Below are 20770 nucleotides of genomic sequence, written 5' to 3' on the forward strand. Positions count from 1 at the left end.
TACATTATAATTTTATTTAACATTTTAAAATAATCTAACACCATTTATACTGAGGTAGAATAAATTAATCCTGTTAAAGCGAAAAGTATCACGTCTGTAATGCAAAGTATGTCCCTACATAAATCTCGTTCTTCTATCCTTTTTTGGGAGTTGATGACTACTCACAGCTATTACCTTGACGCCACATAAGAGTTCGAATGAACAGTTTATTTTTGTTCTAATTGATCTCGATTCGACATTTTAAGTATATTAATTTTTAACCGATAGTCCAATACTTTTGTAATTGTAACAAAAGATTAAATAATAATAAAATTAGCAAACAAAATAATAATTATAAAATGAAATGAAAATGATGTTATTACGTATGCCAATGTAAATTTTTCAATGGTTTTCACCAACTTATAATTCTGTAACCCTATTTTATTTCCCTTGGTTCTGTACATATCCATCATTGTCCTTCAAATGGCTTATTCGCCCACAGATAATCATCAACCAGAATATAATCTCTTTGCGCCTTCTTTAAGGCATCTTGTTGCTTTGGAATATAATTTGTGAAAATCTTTCTTTATTCTTTTTATTATTATTATTTTTCTTCTTTTTCTTTTGAGATAATTACACTATTGGTCCATGTGGTTTGCTATAATTATTTTTCACTCTCTATAATTTTAAAAGTTCATGGGAGGTCCTTGTGGTTAACAATAATTACAAATCAATCCCTACAGTCAAATTCTGTTAAAAATTTTAACAGCTTTCGTCAAATGTCACGTCAGCGCCACGTGTCACCAATAAGATGATTTGATGTAATTAGTTTTTTTGAGATATATATAATAAAAAGAACCTAAACACAAAACTTAGGGGTGGCTGATCCACCCCAAACAGCGATTGGAGGTGGCCGAGCCACCCCCAATAGTTTTCAGGGGTGACCAAACTTGGGGGTGCCAGGAGTGGTTTGAAACCATCCCGAATTTGATTTTTATTTATTTTTTCTAATTTTTTATTTATTTATTTGTATTTTTTAAAAATATATTTATTTTAAATATATTTTATTTAATTCATCTTTTCAAACGTTATTTCTACACTTTTTTTCCTTGATATTCATAATTTTGAGTAAAATTATTTTAAAAAAAACAATATAAAACAAATTACACACCCAAACATCTCCTTATTTGCTGAAGTTGCTTATCACATGAATGTTTTAGCAAATTTTTATGTTAAATAGAGTTTTTTTTTTTTTTTTTTTTTTTTAAAAAAAAAAATGCTATATAGAGCTCTATTTGCAAATGGATATAATTATATGGAGTGATTTATAATTTTTGTAAAAAGTTATTGCAGCAATGCAAATCTCGGTCCGTGTCGAGTCCCCCACTTTCATTTGAAGGAATCGAGAAAGATTTTCATTACTTTATGATGCGAGTCATTGAGTTGATCGAGTTACGTAACTGAACTTGCTTTCACTTACGTACAACACAATTAAAGAATGAGTAATTAATTATTTATTCATTTTGAAAGAAAAATACTTTATTTATTCATTCTGCACTATCTTTTACAAAGAGTAATGGGCAGCCGCACGGCATTCAATAACCTTAAATTTGTTTGGTTGAGTACTTTTTTGCGCGGTTGCTTTTGGATTCAAGTTGAGCAACTTTTGTCGGTAGTGGCATAAAACAAGGCTAATCTACCCGCCAATAATAAGTTGACACGTCAGTTGAAAAGGGCAAAATCAAATATTGCCCACAATCAGATATCTTCAGAGAAAAGAGACCACCCAACCGCCCAATATCTGCTCCCCCCACGTACCGCCCAGGCCGAACACTACTTGCATGAAGGGTCTGGACAGAAATGAAGAAGCCACCGCACATCGTGGTTCCCGCCATCTTCAGCCGCGTCGTTTTCATACAGCATGCATGAACGACATCGCCCAAGCTAGCCTTCACTGGCCAGCTGGCCACCTAGGTGAAGTTGCACACGCTTCAATTCCCATAGGTCAACACATACTCTACGGCCTATGGGGAAGAAAATCTGACATATTTGACTCTGTGTGTCTGTTTGTGCTTGGCTCTTCCATCTCTACTCATCAAAGTTCCTCACAAAGATCCTCTGATCTGCCTGGAGAAAGATGGAGTGGAACAGAGGGTCAAGAAGGTAGACCAAGGTGAAAGGATGCTTGAATGAATATATACTAGCTAGAGATATATGCCTGATGCCTCATATATATACCAGTATTATTGCAGGTCTATCATCGTCGGCTTCAATTTTCGCCTCCTGGTAATTTTCGCCTTCAATTTCCGTCAAATTCACAACTGGAGGATGATTGAGTGGTTTACCAACTATTAACGAAGGGTTGAGGAAAAATTGTGGGACATGGTGTGCCTTGATATTTATATTTATATTTTGGATGACACATGTCTTTATATGAGTAAATCGAACATAACACATTGACGGATACAGACAATATGAGTTATGCTTTATACCACCTCCTCATTTCCTCCTATCCCCCTAAAGCTTATATTATAGAGGACAATGCTACAGACTTTAGGAGGATGGAAAGAGAATGAGGAGGTTGTATATGCAAGATTGTGAACGAAAGTTGTGAGTAGAAACTTAGCGGATGTTTGGAAATAGTTTTGAAATGATTTTTTCTTTTTTATTAAAGAAATTATGTTTGGCTCTCCTTCAGAACTCAAACTTTTTTGAACTATATATATATATAAAAGGTGTGGCTGAACCACCTTCATTAGTTTTAGGGATGGTCAATCTACCTCCAAATAAAAATTGGGAGTGACTCGGCCACCCTATTAGTTTCAAAGATGGACAATCCATCCCCTAGGGGGTGGCCAAACCTAGGGTGGTTCGAAACTATCCCAATTTTTTCATTTTTTTAAATTTTTTTTTATTTTTTAAAATATATTCAATTTAATTGATCTTCTCAAATATTAATTTTACACTTTTTTTGTTTATATTGTATTCATAATTTTGAATAAAGTTAAAAAGAATACAAAACAATTAATAAAAAAATACATACATACCCGAACATGCATCCCCATATTTGCTGAAGTTGCTTACCACGTGAATGTTTTAACAAATTTTTATATTATATAGAGCTATTTGCAAATGGGTATAATTATATGTATGGACTGATTTATAATTTTTCTAAAAAGTTATTACACCACTGCAAATCTCGGTCCGTGTAGACTACACTTTCGTGTGAAGTAATCGAGAAAGAATGAGTTATTATTCTTTATTCATTTTGAAGGAAAAAAGAAAGAAAAAAAAAAAAAAAAGTAATCTAGAATTCATTCTAACGTGACTTGACTCTGCATTGAGTCAGACACATGGATTTTCTTTTGAAAGTAGGAACAGCTGAGTCTTATCTAGCTGCCTAAGTACATTTTTTAAGATACACGTATTTTCCTGATTTTAAATGTACTTTAACAGATCTTGTCCTTATGACACGTGAGATACACGGTTTTTTTTAATATATTCTAACAGACTCTTGCATGGTTCTTCTCTCTTCTTTTAACAAATTTAATAGAGAAATGCTACAATTCCCACCATCATCCCACCCCAATCCCACCAACACTAAAGTGATTTTACTTTTTTATTTAATAAGTCAATTTTCAACTTCTTACACTTAGGAGTGGTGGGATTGGGGTGGGATAGTGGTGGGAATTGTAGCATTTCCCAATTTAATAACACTTCCGGCGGTTGTTTATTTTTTTAAACTACTTACAATATATATTTTTATTATTTTATCTATTAGTTTTTCGATGCAAATTTCAATAGATTATTTATCACACTTTTTATTTTTGTAAAATATTATTTTCTATTGTGACAGTTGAGAGAGAATGAGAGAGAAAGGAAAAAAGTGGAGAAAAAATAATAAATAAATAGAAAAAAAACTAAAATGTTCTACAATGAATGTTCATTGTGGCAAAATGGATGAACATGTTCAATTTTAAAGCATCTAATGGAAAAGATATGTTAAGGATATAAATCGATTGTAATAAATGTTTATTTGATTTCTTTAAATCAATAAATTTAGATGATTTGATTAACATATATGAAATGATTTGTTAATCCTAATATAAAAAATATGTTTGTGTTTGAAATTATTCAATTCACATGTAAAGCTCTACAAATAGAGCTTTGTACTCAAATCAAATATCAATGAAAAATGTAGTCTATAAAGTTTTAACATGTAAATGTAAGTCATAAGCCAAACCATGTATTTTAACCTCTATCTTTTTCATCGCTTTCCTTTTTCTATTTAATTTATCATGTGATTCTATAGGATAAAGTTGCAGTCTGTCTTGCCGAAGATGCTCTAACAAATGAAATTCTTCTCTTTCAAACATACAAGAGGAGTTCAAGAGTCTCAATTGTTCATCTCTCATCTCTCTTTCATCAAGAAAATACATGATTGCCTTGGCGGAGCTACGTTGAGGCTTGGGCCCCAAGCCATCATGTTTTTCTTAAAAAATATTTAAAATTTAAAATTTTACTCCTAAAATTTTATTATTATTATTTTTTTTAATTTTGCCCCCCAAATTTTTTTCTTCCAATTTTGCCACCACCCAAATTCCAAATGTTAGCTCCACCCCACACCTGAGAACGCTAGATTTAGGAATTTGCCAAAATAATCTCAAGTACAAATGAAAATTTGTACAGTACGATGTGCTTGCTGATAGGGTTGGCAATTCGGGTTCACGGGTCGGGTTCGTGTCAACCCGACTGACCTGATTACACAAACGGGTCTGACACGAACCCGACCCGATTATTAATCGGGTTATGACACACGACCCGACAAACACGACTAATAAACGTGTCACTCGTTTACCCGACACGACACGACATGACCCAACCTGACACGGCATCAATTTCACTGTTTTCACATGTTTCAACCTTCAATTTTAGTTTTTTTTTTTTTTTTTTTTTTTTTAAATCGGGTTATAATCGTGTTGGCAGGTCAACCTGCGTAATCGGGTTATAATCGGGTTATAGTCGTGTTGGCGGGTCAACCCGCCAACACGATTATAATCGGGTCAGCCCGATTATGACCCGAACCCGATTATAACAAACCCAAATCCGATTTTTTCGTGTCGTGTTCGTGCCGGGTTCGCGGGTCGTGTCAAAAATTGTCAACCCTACTTGCTGAAGCCTGAGGCTTATGATCTGGTTTTGTTTGGTTTCTCAGCTCACGAAAATGAGAAATTGATGTTTGGTTTCTAGCCTCCTTCATTGTCCTGCATTTTTTGGGCTATCAAGTGAAGCAGAAGCTTTTTCTGCAACCAAATAGAACTGATCAAGCTTAAGAGCTCCTAATTGTTCATTTGGTGGGATTAGCTTAAATTTTTGGAAAAAAATAGTAGTTTAACGTAGTATCAAAGTCAGAGCTCATAAATTCAAATCATGATTCTACAATTTACCTCTTATTTTAGTTAAATATTTCACGTTTTGAATTTCACTAGTTAAACAAAAATTTAAATCCACACATGAAAAGAAATTAGAATCTTTAATTAAATAATTAAATTATTTGAGATAAATAATGTTTTAGCGCATAATAACTATCATAAGAGAAGATGTTGAATGGTAATCACTAGTCTTTTGGTCCCACAAATAATTGAAATTAATTATCTAATTCAATTATGTTCAGCTTTTTGTTGATTGCTTGCATGTATTTGTTTCGGTTGTTGAATGAAAGTAATCTAATTCATAAAATAATAAATTTTTATTTTTTAAAAAAGGAAAAAGATAATAATTAAAATGATCGTGTGTCCAAAAGCCATTGAGGAGGCCATGGCCCTAACAATTAGGATTACCATAATATAGTCTTAATCTTCTTTCTTAAGCACCATAACTAAAGAGCCCACATCACATTGATAATAAAGTTGTTTCATTTCCCATCATGCCATCACCTAAAGGAAAAAAAGAGAGAGAGAAAAAAAAAGAGTAAATCGAACAAGAAAAGATGGAACAAAGTAATTTCATGTACATTGCTTTAGAAAGAGAGAAATAACAGGAAAAAGGACAAGGAAAAAAAAATCAAACAAGAAAAGAAGGATCAATTTGATGCTAATGATGCTGCTCTCCACCAACCTCCTTCGCTTTTGCTGATCTTTGACGATAGGTTGGTTGCCATCGATGGTGTATTCAAGGTTTATTTTCTGCTTTTATGTCTTTAATTGATTTGTTTGTTTTTGGAATTTTTTGTTGCAACTTTTTTTTGTTTACCCTTGTTTTGGTGTTTAGGTTATTAGAACTCAATATACATCACATATCACATTTACTGGTAACCCCGGTTCTTAACATCCGTGTCACGAACCAAATGGCTCACATTTTCGGAAGCATTGTCCTCACGTTCTTACATTCTTAGATTTAAATTTTGGGTTGCTTAGCCCTTATTGTTGTAATTTTTCTTTTCTGTTGTAATTTTTTTTTCATATAAAAAAATTTAATTAATTAATTAATTTCATGGACATTGCTAGCCCTTCACCATTAAATTCTCAACCAATATTTGCGAAAGTGGGGATCTTGATTGGACGTGAAGCATAGTTCTATTAATCTTTACTGCAAATTCATCTATGTTACAGTGTGCAATTGATAAAATAATTAAGTAAAAAAATCAGATGATTAGTTCTTTTTAATTATTTTATTAATTGATAAATAAATTAAAACATCAGTTTGTAAATGACTTTGTAATAAAAATTATAATATCTTAATTTTATTTTTTTAATTTTTATTTGAGAGGCTAAAGAACCAAGGACACGCTTAATTCAAGGCGGAATTCATGACCGGACATACCTAATCCAATAGAAGGTAACTCATTCAAAGAAGCTTTTAGATTTTATTTTTGAAGAAAAAGTTGTTTAATATATTATTATATGACTATCATACAATTGAGATATATAATATGACAGTGAAAATCGGTTCTTGATTTTTCTTTTTACAAGCCATTGATGATCTAAATGAGTATTTTCACTGCCACGTCATTTCAATTGTATAAAAGTTTATTAGATTACATTGCTCTTTTTAAAAGCGTATTCTAATAGATCCACATTTGAGAAGATGTTTTCCATAGAAAACACCGGCTTATTTTGAAAAAATCCAAACAAATGTAGAGTCTTATAAAACATTAAAACATTTAAAATGTTTAAAAATTAAAAGAGAGAGAGAGAGAGTTTAAAAATTAAGAGAGAGAGAGAGAGAGAGACTGACCAAGGCGGCAAGGCCATTCTTATATCACATGATTCTTCTTTATAAAAATCACGTGTTAGCATGTGATTGGAGCTAAAAGTTGTCGGCATTTAATACCCTTCAATCACATGTTGACACGTGTCAAAAGTTATATAAAAAAGTTTATGTCTAACATTTTTCTATATAGATATTTACATCCAAAATGTTTGTCAAAATAGGAGGAGGTGCATTACGATCATCTGATTCATCTTTAACGGAATCTGATTCCAGTGAGCGAGTTATAAATTAGGTCAACCATAAATCGATAAAAAAAGAAGAAGAAGAAGAAGAAGAAGAAGAAGAAGAAGAAGAAAGAAAGAAAGAAAGAAAGAAAGAAGAAATTGTTACATAAAAATTGGAATGCTTTAAAGTTCACTATTTTAAGAAAAAAATGAGAGTGTTTGCCAAACAAGCAAGTTTCGCAAGCAAAGCTGTTCTAAAAAAGTTTTTGATAACTTTTATGTCATGAGATTTGAAATGTGTGATCAAACAAATTCAATATTTTAATTGCATCAGCCTAAGGTACAAAAGGATATTAGGAACAATTGTCCTATATATTGGCCAATTTTAAACTTTAACTATTGAGATTTGTGTATAAATCTAAAATAGAGTAAAAGCGAAATAGTAGCGAAGCAAGAGAAAGAAAAAGAGACAGATAATTTACGTGGTTCGGTCTATGATCTACGTCTACAAGATAAAGCTCAAAGGGCTACATTATGCTTATTAACTTGTTTGTCTACAATATAAAAGTTCCTATTTATAGAGTTTAGAGTAAATACTAATATGGTAATCAAATCTCCATGATTTGATTGCAATTAACCCGTAAATAGAGAATATTACAATATCAGCCAAATATGAAATATATTTTTCATATATTCTAACCTTAACAGTTGCAAAATCAAATTTTCACATGGCTGGACTGGTTGATATGATTTAACAAATGAAATTCTTTTCTCTTTCAAACATACAAGAGGAGTTCAAGAGTCTCAACTTCATCTCTCATCTCCCTTTCACCAAGAAAATACATGATTTGCCTAGGTAGGGGCGGAGCTGTGTTAGGGCATGAGCTCCCCAAGCCACCATGTTTTTCCTTAAAAAAAAAAAAAAAAAAAAAAAAAAAAAAAAAAAAAAAAAAAAAAACAATAAAATTTAAAATTTTACTCTTAAAATTTTCATTTTTTTTTTTAGATTTGCCTTCCAATTTTTTTTTTTTTATTTTTTTTTTTCTAATTTTGCCTCCACCCAAATTCCAAATGCTAGCTCAACCCTGGCTCCTGGGAATGCTAGATTTAGGAATTTGCCAAAATAATCTTAAGTAAAAATGAAAAACTTGTACAGTACGTTGTGCTTGCTGAAGTCTGAGGCTTATGATCTAGTTTTGTTTGGTTTCTAAGCTCACGAAAATGAGAAATTGATGTTTGATTTCTAGCCTCCTTCATTGTCCTGCATTTTCTGGGCAAGCAGAAGCTTTCTCAGCAACCAAATAAAGCTGATCAAGCTTAAGAGCTCCTAATTGTTCATTTGGCGGGATTAGCTTAAATTTTTGGAAAAAAATAGTAGTTTAACGTAGTATTAGAGTTAGAGGTCATAAATTTAAATCATGATTTTACAATCCATCTCTCATTTCAATTAAATATTTTACGTGTTGAATTTTATTTTTTAAGCAAAAATTTGAATTCACACATGAAAAAAAAAATAGAATATTAATTAAATAATTAAATTATTTGAGATAAATGATGTTTTAACGCATAATAACTATCATAAGAGAAGATGCTGAATGGTAATCACTAGTCTTTTGGTACCACAAATAATTGGAATTAATTATCTAATTCAATTATGTTCAGTTGTTTGCTGATTGCTTGCATGTATTTGTTTCGGTTGTTAAATGAAAGTAATCTAATTCATAAAATAAGAAATTTTTATTTTTAAAAAAAGGAAAAAGATAATTAAGATTACCATAATATAGTCTTAATTTTCTTTCTTAAGCACCATAACTAAAGAGCCCACGTCACATGATAATGAAGTTGTTTCATTTCCCATCACCTAAAGGAAAAAGAGAGAGAGAGAGAGAGAGAGTAAGAAAAATAAAAAGAGTAAATCGAACAAGAAAAGAAGGAACAAAGTAATTCATCCAAAAAAAAAAAAAAGGAACAAAGTGATTTCATGTACATTGCTTTAGAAAAAGAAAAATAACAGGAAAAAGAAAAAGAAAAAGAAAAAGAAAAAATTCAAAAAAGATAAGAAGGATCAATTTGATGCTGATTTTGTTGCTCTCCGCCAACCTCTTTCGCTTTTGCCGATCTTCGACGGTGGTTTGGCAGTCATCAATTGTGTTTTTCGGGTTTATTTTTTGCTTCTATGTCTTTTTATTTATATATTTGTTTTTTGGATTTTTTTATTGCAACTTTCTTTTGTTTACTCTTATTTTGATGTTGGGTCTTTGAAACTCAATATTATACATCACATATCACTTTTACTGGTGACCTCGGTTCTTGACATTTATGCCACGAACCAAATGGCTCACATCTTTAGAAACATTGTCCTCATGTTCTTACATTCTTAAGCTTAAATTTTGGATTGCTTAGCCTTTATTGTTGTAATTTTTTTTTTTTTTTTTTTGTAATTTTTTTTTTTCATGTATCTAATAAAAAAAATTAATTAATTAATTAATTTCATGGACATTGCTAGCCTTTCACAATTAAATTCTCAATCAATATTTGCGTAAGTGGGGATCTTCATTGGACGTGAAGCATAGTTTTATTAATCTTTACTGCAAATTCATCTATGTTACGGTGTGTAATTGATAAAACAATTAAGTAAAAAAAATCAGATGATTAGTTCTTTTTAATTATTTTATTAATTAATAAATAAATTGAAACACCAGTTTGTAAATGACTTTATAATAAAAATTATAATATCTTAAATATTTTTTCTATTATTTTTATTTGAGAGGCAAAAGAACCAAGGACACACTTAATTCAAGGCGGAATTCATGAGCGGACATACTTAATCCAATAGGAGGTAACTCATTCAAAGAAGCATTTGATTTTATTTTTGAAGAAAAAGTCATTTAGTATATGACTACCATACAATTTGAATAATGTGACAGTGAAAATCAGCTTTTGATTTTTGTTTTACAATCCATTGCTGATCTAAAAATGTATTTTCATTGTCACGTCATTTCAATTGTATAAAAGTTTATTAGATAACATTGCTCTTTTTAGAAGTATATTCTAATAGATCCACATTTGAGAAGATATTTTCTATAAAGTACACCTGCTTATTTTGAAAAAATCCAAATAAATGTAGAGTCTTATAAAACATTTAAAATGTTTAAAAATTAAGAGAGAGAGAGAAAAAATTAAGAGAGAGAGAGAGAGAGAGAGAGAGAGAGAGAGAGAGAGAGAGAGAGAGAGAGAGAGAGAGAGAGAGAGAGAGAGAGAGAGAGAGAGAGAGAGAGCGAGTCTAACCAAGGTGGCAAGACCATTCTTATATAAGGTGATTCTTCTTTATAAAAATCATGTGTTAGCATGTGATTGGAGCTAAAAGTTGTCAGCACTTAACACCCTTCAATCACATGTTGACACGTGCCAAAAGTTATACAAAAAAGTTTATGTCTAACATTTCTCTATATAGATATTTACATCCAAAATGTTTGTCAAAAAATGAGGTGCATTACAATCATCTTTAATAGAATCTAATTTTAGTGAGCGATTTATAAAATAGGCCAACCATAGGAATCGCTTTGTCAATTAGGCTAACCTCATGGACTAATGGTGCATTTTTCCCTTAAGAAGTAATTAATGTGATATATAAAGTGAACAAAAAAATATTAAAAAGTGATTGATGTAATATAAAAATTGAAATGTATTAAAGTTTACTTTTTAAGGAAAAAAATGAGAGCGTTTGCCAAACAAGCCAAGTTTCGCAAGCAGAGCTGTTTTAACTTTTATGTCATGAGATTTGAAATGTGTGATCAAACAAATTCAATATTTTAACTGCATCAGCCTAAGGTACAAAAGGATATTGGGAACAATTGTCCCGTATGTTGGCCAACTTTAATCTTTAACTGTTGAGATTTGTGTATAAATTTAAAATAGAGTAAAAGTAGAATAGTAGGGAAGTAACGTAGTTTGGTCTATGACCTATTTTCACAGGATAAAACCTAAAGAGCTATATTGTGCTCATTAACTTTTTGGTTTATAATACAAAGGTTCATATTTGTAGCGTTTAGAGTAAATACTAATATGGTATGATTTGATTACAATTAACTCGTAAATAGATAATATTACATTATCAACCAAATATGGAATATAAAGAAAATATAATATATTTTCCATATATTTTAACATTAACTATTGCAAAATCAAATTTTCACACGGTCGGACCAGTTGATAGGTCACATACAAGACAAGAAAACGACCACCATAATGGTGCCAATTCGGGCCGACAGAGTGCCTCCAATGATTAAGTTAATAGAGCATTCATAGGGAGAAAATGAAGTCTTCTCTTACTCAAGGATAATCCACCTTCTTAATCTTAAGATTCTTTGTTTAACTGCCATCAGATGGGCTTGTGATTGTGGACACTCAAAGACTTTTTAGCCTTTGTAATGAGTAGGCCTTTAGGTATCACCAGTTGTAATAAGACATCTGAAGCTAAGGCCTTCCCTCCGTCGCTGCCCAATATCAAAGCCCCCTCCTGCCTCCTTGTATATATGCTCATATTGCATAGAAACGAGCATTCATTAATAAAAACAAATGGAAGGGTACACCAAAAGTATGCAGTTTCCTTTAAAATATTCAGATATATCATTGTATTAGAAATATTGAAAGAAAGCTGCCTGCAGAATGCTTGACAGTGAAAATGAAGCACAACAACGGCAGAGGAGGAAAACAGAGCTCAACCTTTCCTTCAATTTTAAGGTAAAGAAAATTCCTTAGTTTTGCACATTCTCTTTCAATTAAAAACAATCGAAAGAACTGGCATCTACAAGCCTATGATCAACTGAGATTATCCTAACCATTACTCATGACTCCACTCGAGAAATGAGACGGCATAATATCTAAGAAACCTCTATAATCAACAAAATAAATATATTTAACTGAGTAATAGAATGAAGAAGTCCCTTTTCACCCCATTTGGAAAGAATGGAAGATAACTGACACAGTTGAACATCCCAATGCCCCCTTGATGAATGAATGACAAGCAACATACATAGGTGAAGAATACTAATTATGAGAAAAAAGATCGTGTTTTAGGAAGCCTTCAAAAGCCAGATTGCACTTAGAACCTTTTTTTTTTTTTAACATGCACAGCAAATTCCCCCCCAACTTGTCCCTATTTCTAACTATTTTCTGACAATACTTCAATTGTTTTTCTTCGGAGAGGGAGGGAGGAGAGACAAAAAAGAAAGAAAGAAAAAAGGAATAGAAACGCTGAGGATAAAGAAAGGAAGAACCTTTGGAAACTCACCTGAATTGTTTAGTCAACAGATAATGTCACCCGTTAATACACCAGCTATAGTTTCCCATCTCAAAAATTTGATAATTGAAAGCATCAGAACCACACAAACTTCAGAATGGACTGGATAGTAGGCACCCTACAATTTGTTACCACAAACCATCAGCCACTTTAACAGGTATCATACAGTAGCCACAAAAAATCCTATGCTGCCACTGATTACCTTGTCCCGCACAGCAGCTATCAGAAGAAAAGAAACTGAATGGTAATTCAGATCCACACTGCCGAAGAAAATAACAACTCCAAAAATTTCCCGGAATCTTGATTTGGCACTACACATCAAGTTCAGCAGGTCATCACTAGTCTTTCAGTACCTATTCATCAGAAAATAACTAAATGTTTGAACCAAAAAATAAATAACAATGCAATCATAGTAGATTGAAACAGGAAATACACATACATGTGCATTATATGATGTAAGGCAGCGGATTCTATACGCCCACATCTGCTTTGTGTAGTCATAATCGAGCTCTTAGATTTTCTAAATTCTGTTGATCAAATATTTTCCATACAATTAATCAAACAAAAAGGAATACAAATAGAAAGTGATAAAACAAAGAGAAACCTATAAGAGGGGGGAAATGTTAGAAAAAAGTATATACCTAGGGGGAGATTCTTGCAAGACTTTTAGCTCATTCAATCAATTCATCATCAATCATTATTAGGTGGACATGAGAAATCTTGCGCCATTCTTTGCCTTTTTTCCTGTGACATTGTTTCTTTACCAAAGGACAATTGCTGATCAGTAAAACAGAAACAGAGGCAGGCAAACCCTCTTCTGGCATGTACTTGAGAATATGGCAGTTGTATATCCGCAATTCTTTAAGAGAGGCAAGGTGTTGAAGCCCTTTCTTATCCAAAGATTTCATATTTGGAAAATTCATTATTTGAAGAACAGTTAGATTGGTGGGCAGCAATCCCACCTCCGGAAAGGACTCTACCTCTCCCTTTTCGCCACAAATAAACAATTTTTTAAGGAAGGGGAGCTTTTGTAAACCCCATCCCATTCGTCCGGCAACGAGGTTGTCACAATCGATGATGGAAATTGATTTTAGATTAGAAGGCAAGCCCCCCTCAGGAAACGACTCAACTTCTGTACAATGGACTATATGCAATTCCTCAAGAGATGGAAGGAGTACGTGCATCTTATCAGGTAGTGACCTCAATTGTCCACAATTCCAGACCCAAAGCAATGTAAGTTTGGAGGCACGTAATCCTCTTTCTGGAAAAGATACAAAATAAGGGCAATCTATGATTCGCATGTGCAAGATCTTTAAATCAAGTTCATGTTGTTTTGAAATTGTAAGAGATTCCAAATTCCCACACCTCGAGATATGGATATCAGAAAGGTTTGGGAATAAGTCCAATGGGAAGGACCTCAGAGAATCATAAGAATTTTCCAAGTGCAATTTTTTAAGGGATGAAAAGATCTGGTGCATTGGAAGCTCTAACTTCTGACAGTTTCTGATGGAAAGGGATTTTAATGTAGATGGTAGATCAACCATGGAAAGCGAAACAAGTGAGGAACAGTTAGAGATTTCTAACTCCTGAAGAGAACAGCTGGACTCCATTTGCATGGCTAGGGAATCTAGCGCCTCAAATCCTCCAACTTTGAGAACCCGTATTCCAGTCGGCAATTCCTTTAACAGGTACTCATTACAAAATGTTAGATTCAACTGACATATAGCAGGAGCCCCTGAGAGTGAAACCATCAGCAGCGGACATTCCCTGATCTCAAGTTTGGCTAAAGGAAGTTGGATTGGCAAACTTTTTGTTAGCTTGGGGCAGTCATATATATAAAGCTCTTGAAGATGAGGAAAAGCTTCGCCTTCACTTTCAGCATCAAAAGAAAACCATTCCTTCCACTTCAACATTTGCTCAAATCTGAGAACTTTTAAGGCTCCAAATGGCTTAATTGAAAAAAAACCATTGCCATAAAACTCAAGACCCACTGTAACAACTTCATCAAACTTAATAACAGAAAGGTCTTGCAAAGAGGGTAGCTGCCCAAGTGGTGGCAAGCTGCAGCAATATTTACAGTCGTATAGATGAAGAGATACAATATTAGAGAATGAATCATGCCCTACCCAATCTGGAAAACTTCTACCACTATAATATTTGATTGTAAGACTTTTCAAATTTGAATGAGGCTGGACACTGTCAAGTATAGTTCTTTGACTTTCTAAAATTTTAGTACTAGCTTTCCATTCCAACACTAACTCCTTAATGTGCTTCTTGTCCTTCAAGCCTGCATCCAAAGCATCTGAAGAAGAGACAACATTTTGAAGGTTCAAAATAGCAAGTTTTCCTCGAAGATTTGTAAGTTTTCCCAACTCTCCAATACAGGACCCACTAGTTTTGCTGATGATAAATGTGGTCAATGTCTGGAGACATTTTAGTCTGCCCAATTGTATTGGCATCTCCATTATGTCAGTTCTAGTAATATCAAGATGTCGTAGATTAATGAGTTTTCGCATATCCCTCGGCAATCGAACAAGATTGTTACAACATGATAAGTTGAGTGTTTGCAAATTGATCAACTCACATATGGAATCAGGCAACCTTTTAACTGCAGTGAAAGAAAGGTCCAAATAACGTAACTGTTTAATTTTACCAATTGAATCAGGCAAGTAAGTCACATTCTCATAGTGAGACAGAGAGAGTACTCGTAAATATCTTAGCTTTGGCAATAAATCATGTGGTACTTTTTTAGTTAAATTGTTGTCCATTATGGAAAATTCAAATGGCAGGAAGGTGCGCAACTGCTTAACCTTGTTAAGAGTCTCAAACTTCTTAAAGTTATCAAATCTTGTTCTGAAATACGACAAGTGACGAGTTTTGTTCACAATTCTGTCAAAACTGTCACCCTCCAGCCTAAAGCTAAATTGCCCAGATACAAAGTTTGCCAATTCGTTCACAAGATCATGCATTACAAAAGCTGATTTATTGTCGCATGATTGTTGGAATAATGATCTTGATACAAGATCATGAAAGTAATCTTCACCAACTTCTTCCATTGTTCTGTTTATGGGAAGTTGAAGGAAACCTTCTGCCATCCATAATAAGACTAAGAGATCTTTCTTAAATGCATAACCCTTTGGGAATATTGAACAATAACCAAAGCATCGCTTTAAATGTGAGGGAAGATATTTATAGCTTAATCTTAAACTAGGAAGAATGTTTGTCTTGTCTATTGGTGAATCCCATAATTCGCTCTTCAATATCTTCTCCCACTCATCAACATCTAGTTTAGATCGCAAGAGACCCCCAATTGTCTTGAGAGCTAAAGGTAGACCTTCACACTTTTTCACAATTTGTCTACCTATTACGTCTAGCTCTGAACGTGCATTAGAGTTACCATCGAGGCATGAATGTTTTGCAAATAGTGACCAACAATCTTCTTCTAGTAACTTGTTGAGATGATGAGTTGGAACAGTGCGCATCACCGATGCAACACCGTCATTGCGTGTTGTTACAATGATTGTACTTCCTCGTTCCCCATATTTAAATGGGCTACTTAAGACCTCCCAATCAACATAATTCTCATCCCATACATCATCTAAAACAAGTAGTAATTTCTTCCCCATCAATTTCTCCTGTAGTGTAATTTGAAGCCGATTTAGATTCTTACTATCAGCATTAGTAGATGAACCTACTTCCTCTAGAATTGTCTTAGTTACCCTGAACACGTCAAATTCATCCGAAACACAAACCCATGCTTGAAGATCAAAATGCTTCTTCACCCTCTCGTCCTTGTATACAAGCTGAGCAAGGGTGGTCTTGCCAATTCCCCCCATGCCGACTATTGGAATTACACATAGATTTTCATTACTAGTGGCATCATTTGAGAGCAACAAGCTTACTATTTTTTCCTTATCATCATCCCTACCAAAAATATCAGATTCGTCGACTAGAGAAGTCGTGGGCAATCTTTTTGATGATTCTCCTCCAACACCTTGTTTTAGACCTAGAACATCCTTTTGTCTTTCTAGATATTCTAGTTTCTCAAGTAGCTCTTTTATCTTTGGCTCTATCTCCTTGACAAAATGACCAAGAAAAGTAGATATGGAATTTCGTACCTTACGTGCAGTGGTATGAAATTCAACGTCCAACTTACGTTGCAAGGCTTCAGTGGCTATCTCGTCCAAGACGTCCTCTGAATCATAGACAGCATCTTTCAACTCATCGACCCACGCTTTCACAGCAGGCTTTGTAAGTTGTTTTTCCTCCGCGTCTTCAAGCAGTGCATTCGCGGACAGCAAAGCTATCTTCAACTTGTGTAAGAGTCCCTCGTCGTGCTTTCGTCCCCGGAAGAAATCAACGAAATCGCCGGATGCCAATCTTTCAAAAAAGATTTGGAGCAAGGGAGAGAGAAGCAGGCTTGCAACATCAGCCATGTTTCGATCTTCTTTGCAAATCCGAAGGAAATGAAGGAAGATGAATATTGGAGCAAACGGCAGAGCAAAAAGAGATTGCAATGGAAGAAACACACTAGAGCAAAATGAGAAAGTTTTATATCAATCAAAATAGTGGTTTCCTACCTCTCTCTGCTTTGTCCATTGAATGTGGGGGACTCCACACCACATTATAATTGCAGTGCACGCTATGGTTTGCTTCTAATTTACTCCATGCACGTCTCTTATTTCCTACATAATTGAATTATGTCTCTTACACCAAACACGACATTTACCAAACACACCTAATATTTCTCTTTTTCTTTTCTTTTCTTTTTTCTTTTTTTTTTTTGTCTTTTTTTTTTCTTGAAAAATTATAATTTTATATCACATTTAAATACTTTTTTAAATCAAAACTAAAAAGAGTCGAAGCTAATTTTCAAACCGAATTTGTACACGTTGACCTCTCAAATTATTTTAACATTAGAAAAATTATAATTTAGCCTTTTGAATTATTAGTCATTTTACAGATAACCTTCTAAACTATTAACTCTTAGATTTTGGCCCTCCAAACTATTAATGCCTTTGAAAAATGTTCATTTTGACGAAATATATCCATAATATCCCTATCATGTGTCATTTTTCAATTAAAATTTTAAAAAATAATAATAATAAAAAACTAAAAATTTAAAAAACTAAAAAACAAACTAATTTTTTTTTTTAAAAAAAAATAAATAAAGAAATTTGGTGTTTGGAGGTATCCTTAATTTTTTAATTTTTAATTTTAATTATTTTTTAATTGAAAAATGACATGTGACATGGATATTATGGGCATATTTAGCCAAAATATGCATTTTTCAAACGTTTTGGTAGTTTGGGGGGCCAGAATTTAAGGGTTGGTAGATCGGGAGGCTATCCGTAAAACGGCTGGTAATTTAAGGGCTAAATTGTAATTTTCTCTTAACGCTATTTAGAGCATTTTTAGCAGCCTTTCTAAAATAGCTTTTTGGTAAAAACACACAAAATCACTCCCAGCGACCTCTTTACGATAACCAACAAATTTGGTGAGTGAACAGTACTCACCAACAATAGTGAATACCGTTAACTCACCAAATCCTTAAAAAACTATAAAAATGTAATCATTCTCTCTCTTCGCTCTCTTTTCTTTTCTTTTTTTTTTTTCTTTTTCTTTTTCTTTTTAATTTCTTTCTTTCTTTCTTACACACTGTTCTGTTTCGTTCTCCAATGTTTTATGCTAAAAGTGTATTTTTTTTTTTCCTCTTAAACTACAATATTTTCACACTTTACATCCAGTGCCATATAAATTTCTTGTTCACATATTCCAACAAATTTTGTGGAATTGAAGGGGCATGTTTGGATAGCATTTTATTTTTGATTATTTTTTAAAAACACGTTTGGGTAGGTTTTTTAAATTCAAATTCTACTTAAGTTTTTTTATCAAACTTTTTTCAATTTTGTCTATAGTTCATTAAACCATCCAAACATAATTTTAAAAAATAAATTTTTTCGGTATTCACAATTTTAAATATAGAAAAGAATAATATAATATTATATAATACAAATTTTAAAAATATATGACCATTAGAATAAGACAAATATTCAAAAATATGACTGTTTGGAAAAGACAAACATTCAAAAAATATTAAATAGAGAGAGAATAAAACAATATATATATATATATATATATATATATATATATATATTTAAATAAAATAGTGATAGTAAACAATTAAAATTATGAGGCTGCTGAGGATGCATTAAAAAAAGTAGCTCACTAGAATAAAGAAAAGTAGTTTTTACCAATCGCCTATAGTTTTATAAACTATATATCTAAATTATAATTCACCTACCCTATTTTATTTCCCTTATTTTGTACTTTATGCTTTACCTAAGTGTACTACATCTTCTTCTTTTTTTTCTTTTCTTTTCTTTTTTTGAACACGTAGCATGTGCTACATCAATTGTTAAACAAAGCCATAAGGCATTAAAAAGGGGTGAAGGCTCTGGCGATTTTTCCCTCTGAAGGCTAAAAGCCCTTTTGAGCGTGTTACTAGAGGAGAAAAGCCTTACGTTTCCCTTCTCCCTAGTGGTTTGTGGTAGTTTTTGTCTATAAATAAATTTCTCTCTCTTTGGGCTTTGCCGGTTCCTTAGAGGTGAAGGGGTAGTGTTTTCTCGTCCTTTCCGGGATGGAGATGTAGTTTTTTCTTTCGATTTGTGGGGTGTGATAGCAGATGATTTTCTCCCGTTTCCAAGTTTTTGTTTCTCTTCTTTGGGTCTCCGGTCTGATTCGTGGTGCCAAGGGTTTTGGCCTTTAGATCGGTGTTTGTGAAGTGGCGATGTTGGGTTGGAACGCCACATTGGAGCCAAATTCCTAGAGGAGTCTTTGAGACGGCACTGCTGGTCGGGATGGCCACGCTGGGGATGTTATTATTAAGATGTTTTTGTCGTTGATTGCAGCAGTGACGGCCTAAGTTTTCTATTGGAACGGCGGTTTAGAGCGCGGAGGGGTTTGGTATTGGGTTGTTTTGCTTCTCCGGTTTCCTCGTAGCAGGGGCGGAAGTTTGATTTCACTAATTTCGGATCTGTATCGAAAATTTGGGTGCTCTTTTTGGGTGAGGCCGGAGGTTTCGGGCGAGGAATGGCTCGGTTTCCGAACCTTCTGGAGGTTGCAAATAGTTGAGTAAAAATGGGGAAGTGGGGAAAATGGTCCGCAAGTGCATTTGTAGTTGTTTTTTTTTCTTTGTTTATGTATGGTTATTGTTGAATGTAGCTGCTGGGTTGTTTTTGTAAGATCAAAACCTGGTACTTCAAAGCTATTTTATAGCTTAGTTTGTGTGCCCTCTCCCAGGTCAAGTAAGGTTTTATGGTGCTGTAGAGGCATTTTTCTGTAGTCTAGGTTTTTGAGCAATTGTATTCTGTAATGGTCTTAGTCTATTTTGCCTAGGTGGAGGAAACTCTCACTGCTGTATCGTGACTTGGTGTATTAGGGATTCATTGAAACCCTGCGCTTTGGACCAGTTGGTCTCTTTTAATATATATTAGAAGGGATTTTCACAAAAAAAAAAAAAAAAAAAAAAAAAAAAAAAAAAAAAGCCATAAGGCATTAAGGATACCCTTTTGAGCATCTCCTTACAATTAAACAACCTCTAAAAAAGAAAGAGGCTAATCTAGATACCACAGCCAACAAATAACCTAATAAAATTTGTGCATTAAATAGACACAATGTGAAAACAAAGATACAAGAGAATATACAAAATAAAAAAAACTAACACAGCCAGCATCAAAGAAGAAGATCACTGCCTAACTGAGGTAACGCGTGCATAACACGCGCCGTCCCCTAAGGCTCCCCACACAGCAAACATCCACCGCCAACTACCAACCACCACCAGCTAGGGCCTGAAAAATATGGCGTGACTCACATGCGCCTATCCATAGAAAGAGATCCCCCTCAACGTGCAGACCACGCGCCAGCAAGATCAAGCAGCAAGACCACTAGCTTGAGACGGCCGTACCAGTTGACAACAATAAACACAGCTGGGAAGCTCGTGTCATGAGAAACCTAGTAGAAAATTACAAATCTAGCACATAGAGAAAACCAT

General features: G+C 33.5%; 1 protein-coding gene across 1 annotated transcript; it reads right to left on the minus strand.

The window, feature by feature from the left end:
- Positions 1 to 11482: 11482 nt before the first annotated feature.
- Positions 11483 to 17138, minus strand: LOC133880218 (putative disease resistance protein At3g14460). The gene is made up of 5 exons (XM_062319120.1): positions 13359 to 17138; positions 13157 to 13244; positions 12920 to 13070; positions 12709 to 12835; positions 11483 to 11941 (listed from the first exon to the last, which is right to left on the minus strand). The coding sequence occupies exon 1, from the start codon at positions 16551 to 16553 to the stop codon at positions 13389 to 13391; it is 3165 nt and encodes a 1054-aa protein (XP_062175104.1). The 5' UTR covers positions 16554 to 17138; the 3' UTR covers positions 11483 to 11941; positions 12709 to 12835; positions 12920 to 13070; positions 13157 to 13244; positions 13359 to 13388.
- Between the last annotated feature and the right edge of the window lie 3632 nt (positions 17139 to 20770).

This window comes from Alnus glutinosa, chromosome 10 (genome assembly GCF_958979055.1).
Source record: "Alnus glutinosa chromosome 10, dhAlnGlut1.1, whole genome shotgun sequence".
NCBI classification, from domain to species: domain Eukaryota; kingdom Viridiplantae; phylum Streptophyta; class Magnoliopsida; order Fagales; family Betulaceae; genus Alnus; species Alnus glutinosa.

Coding starts and splice junctions, on each gene's coding strand:
- LOC133880218 (XM_062319120.1), bottom strand. CDS start 16,553: ATGGGGGGAATTGGCAAGACCACCCTTGCTCAGCTTGTATACAAGGAC.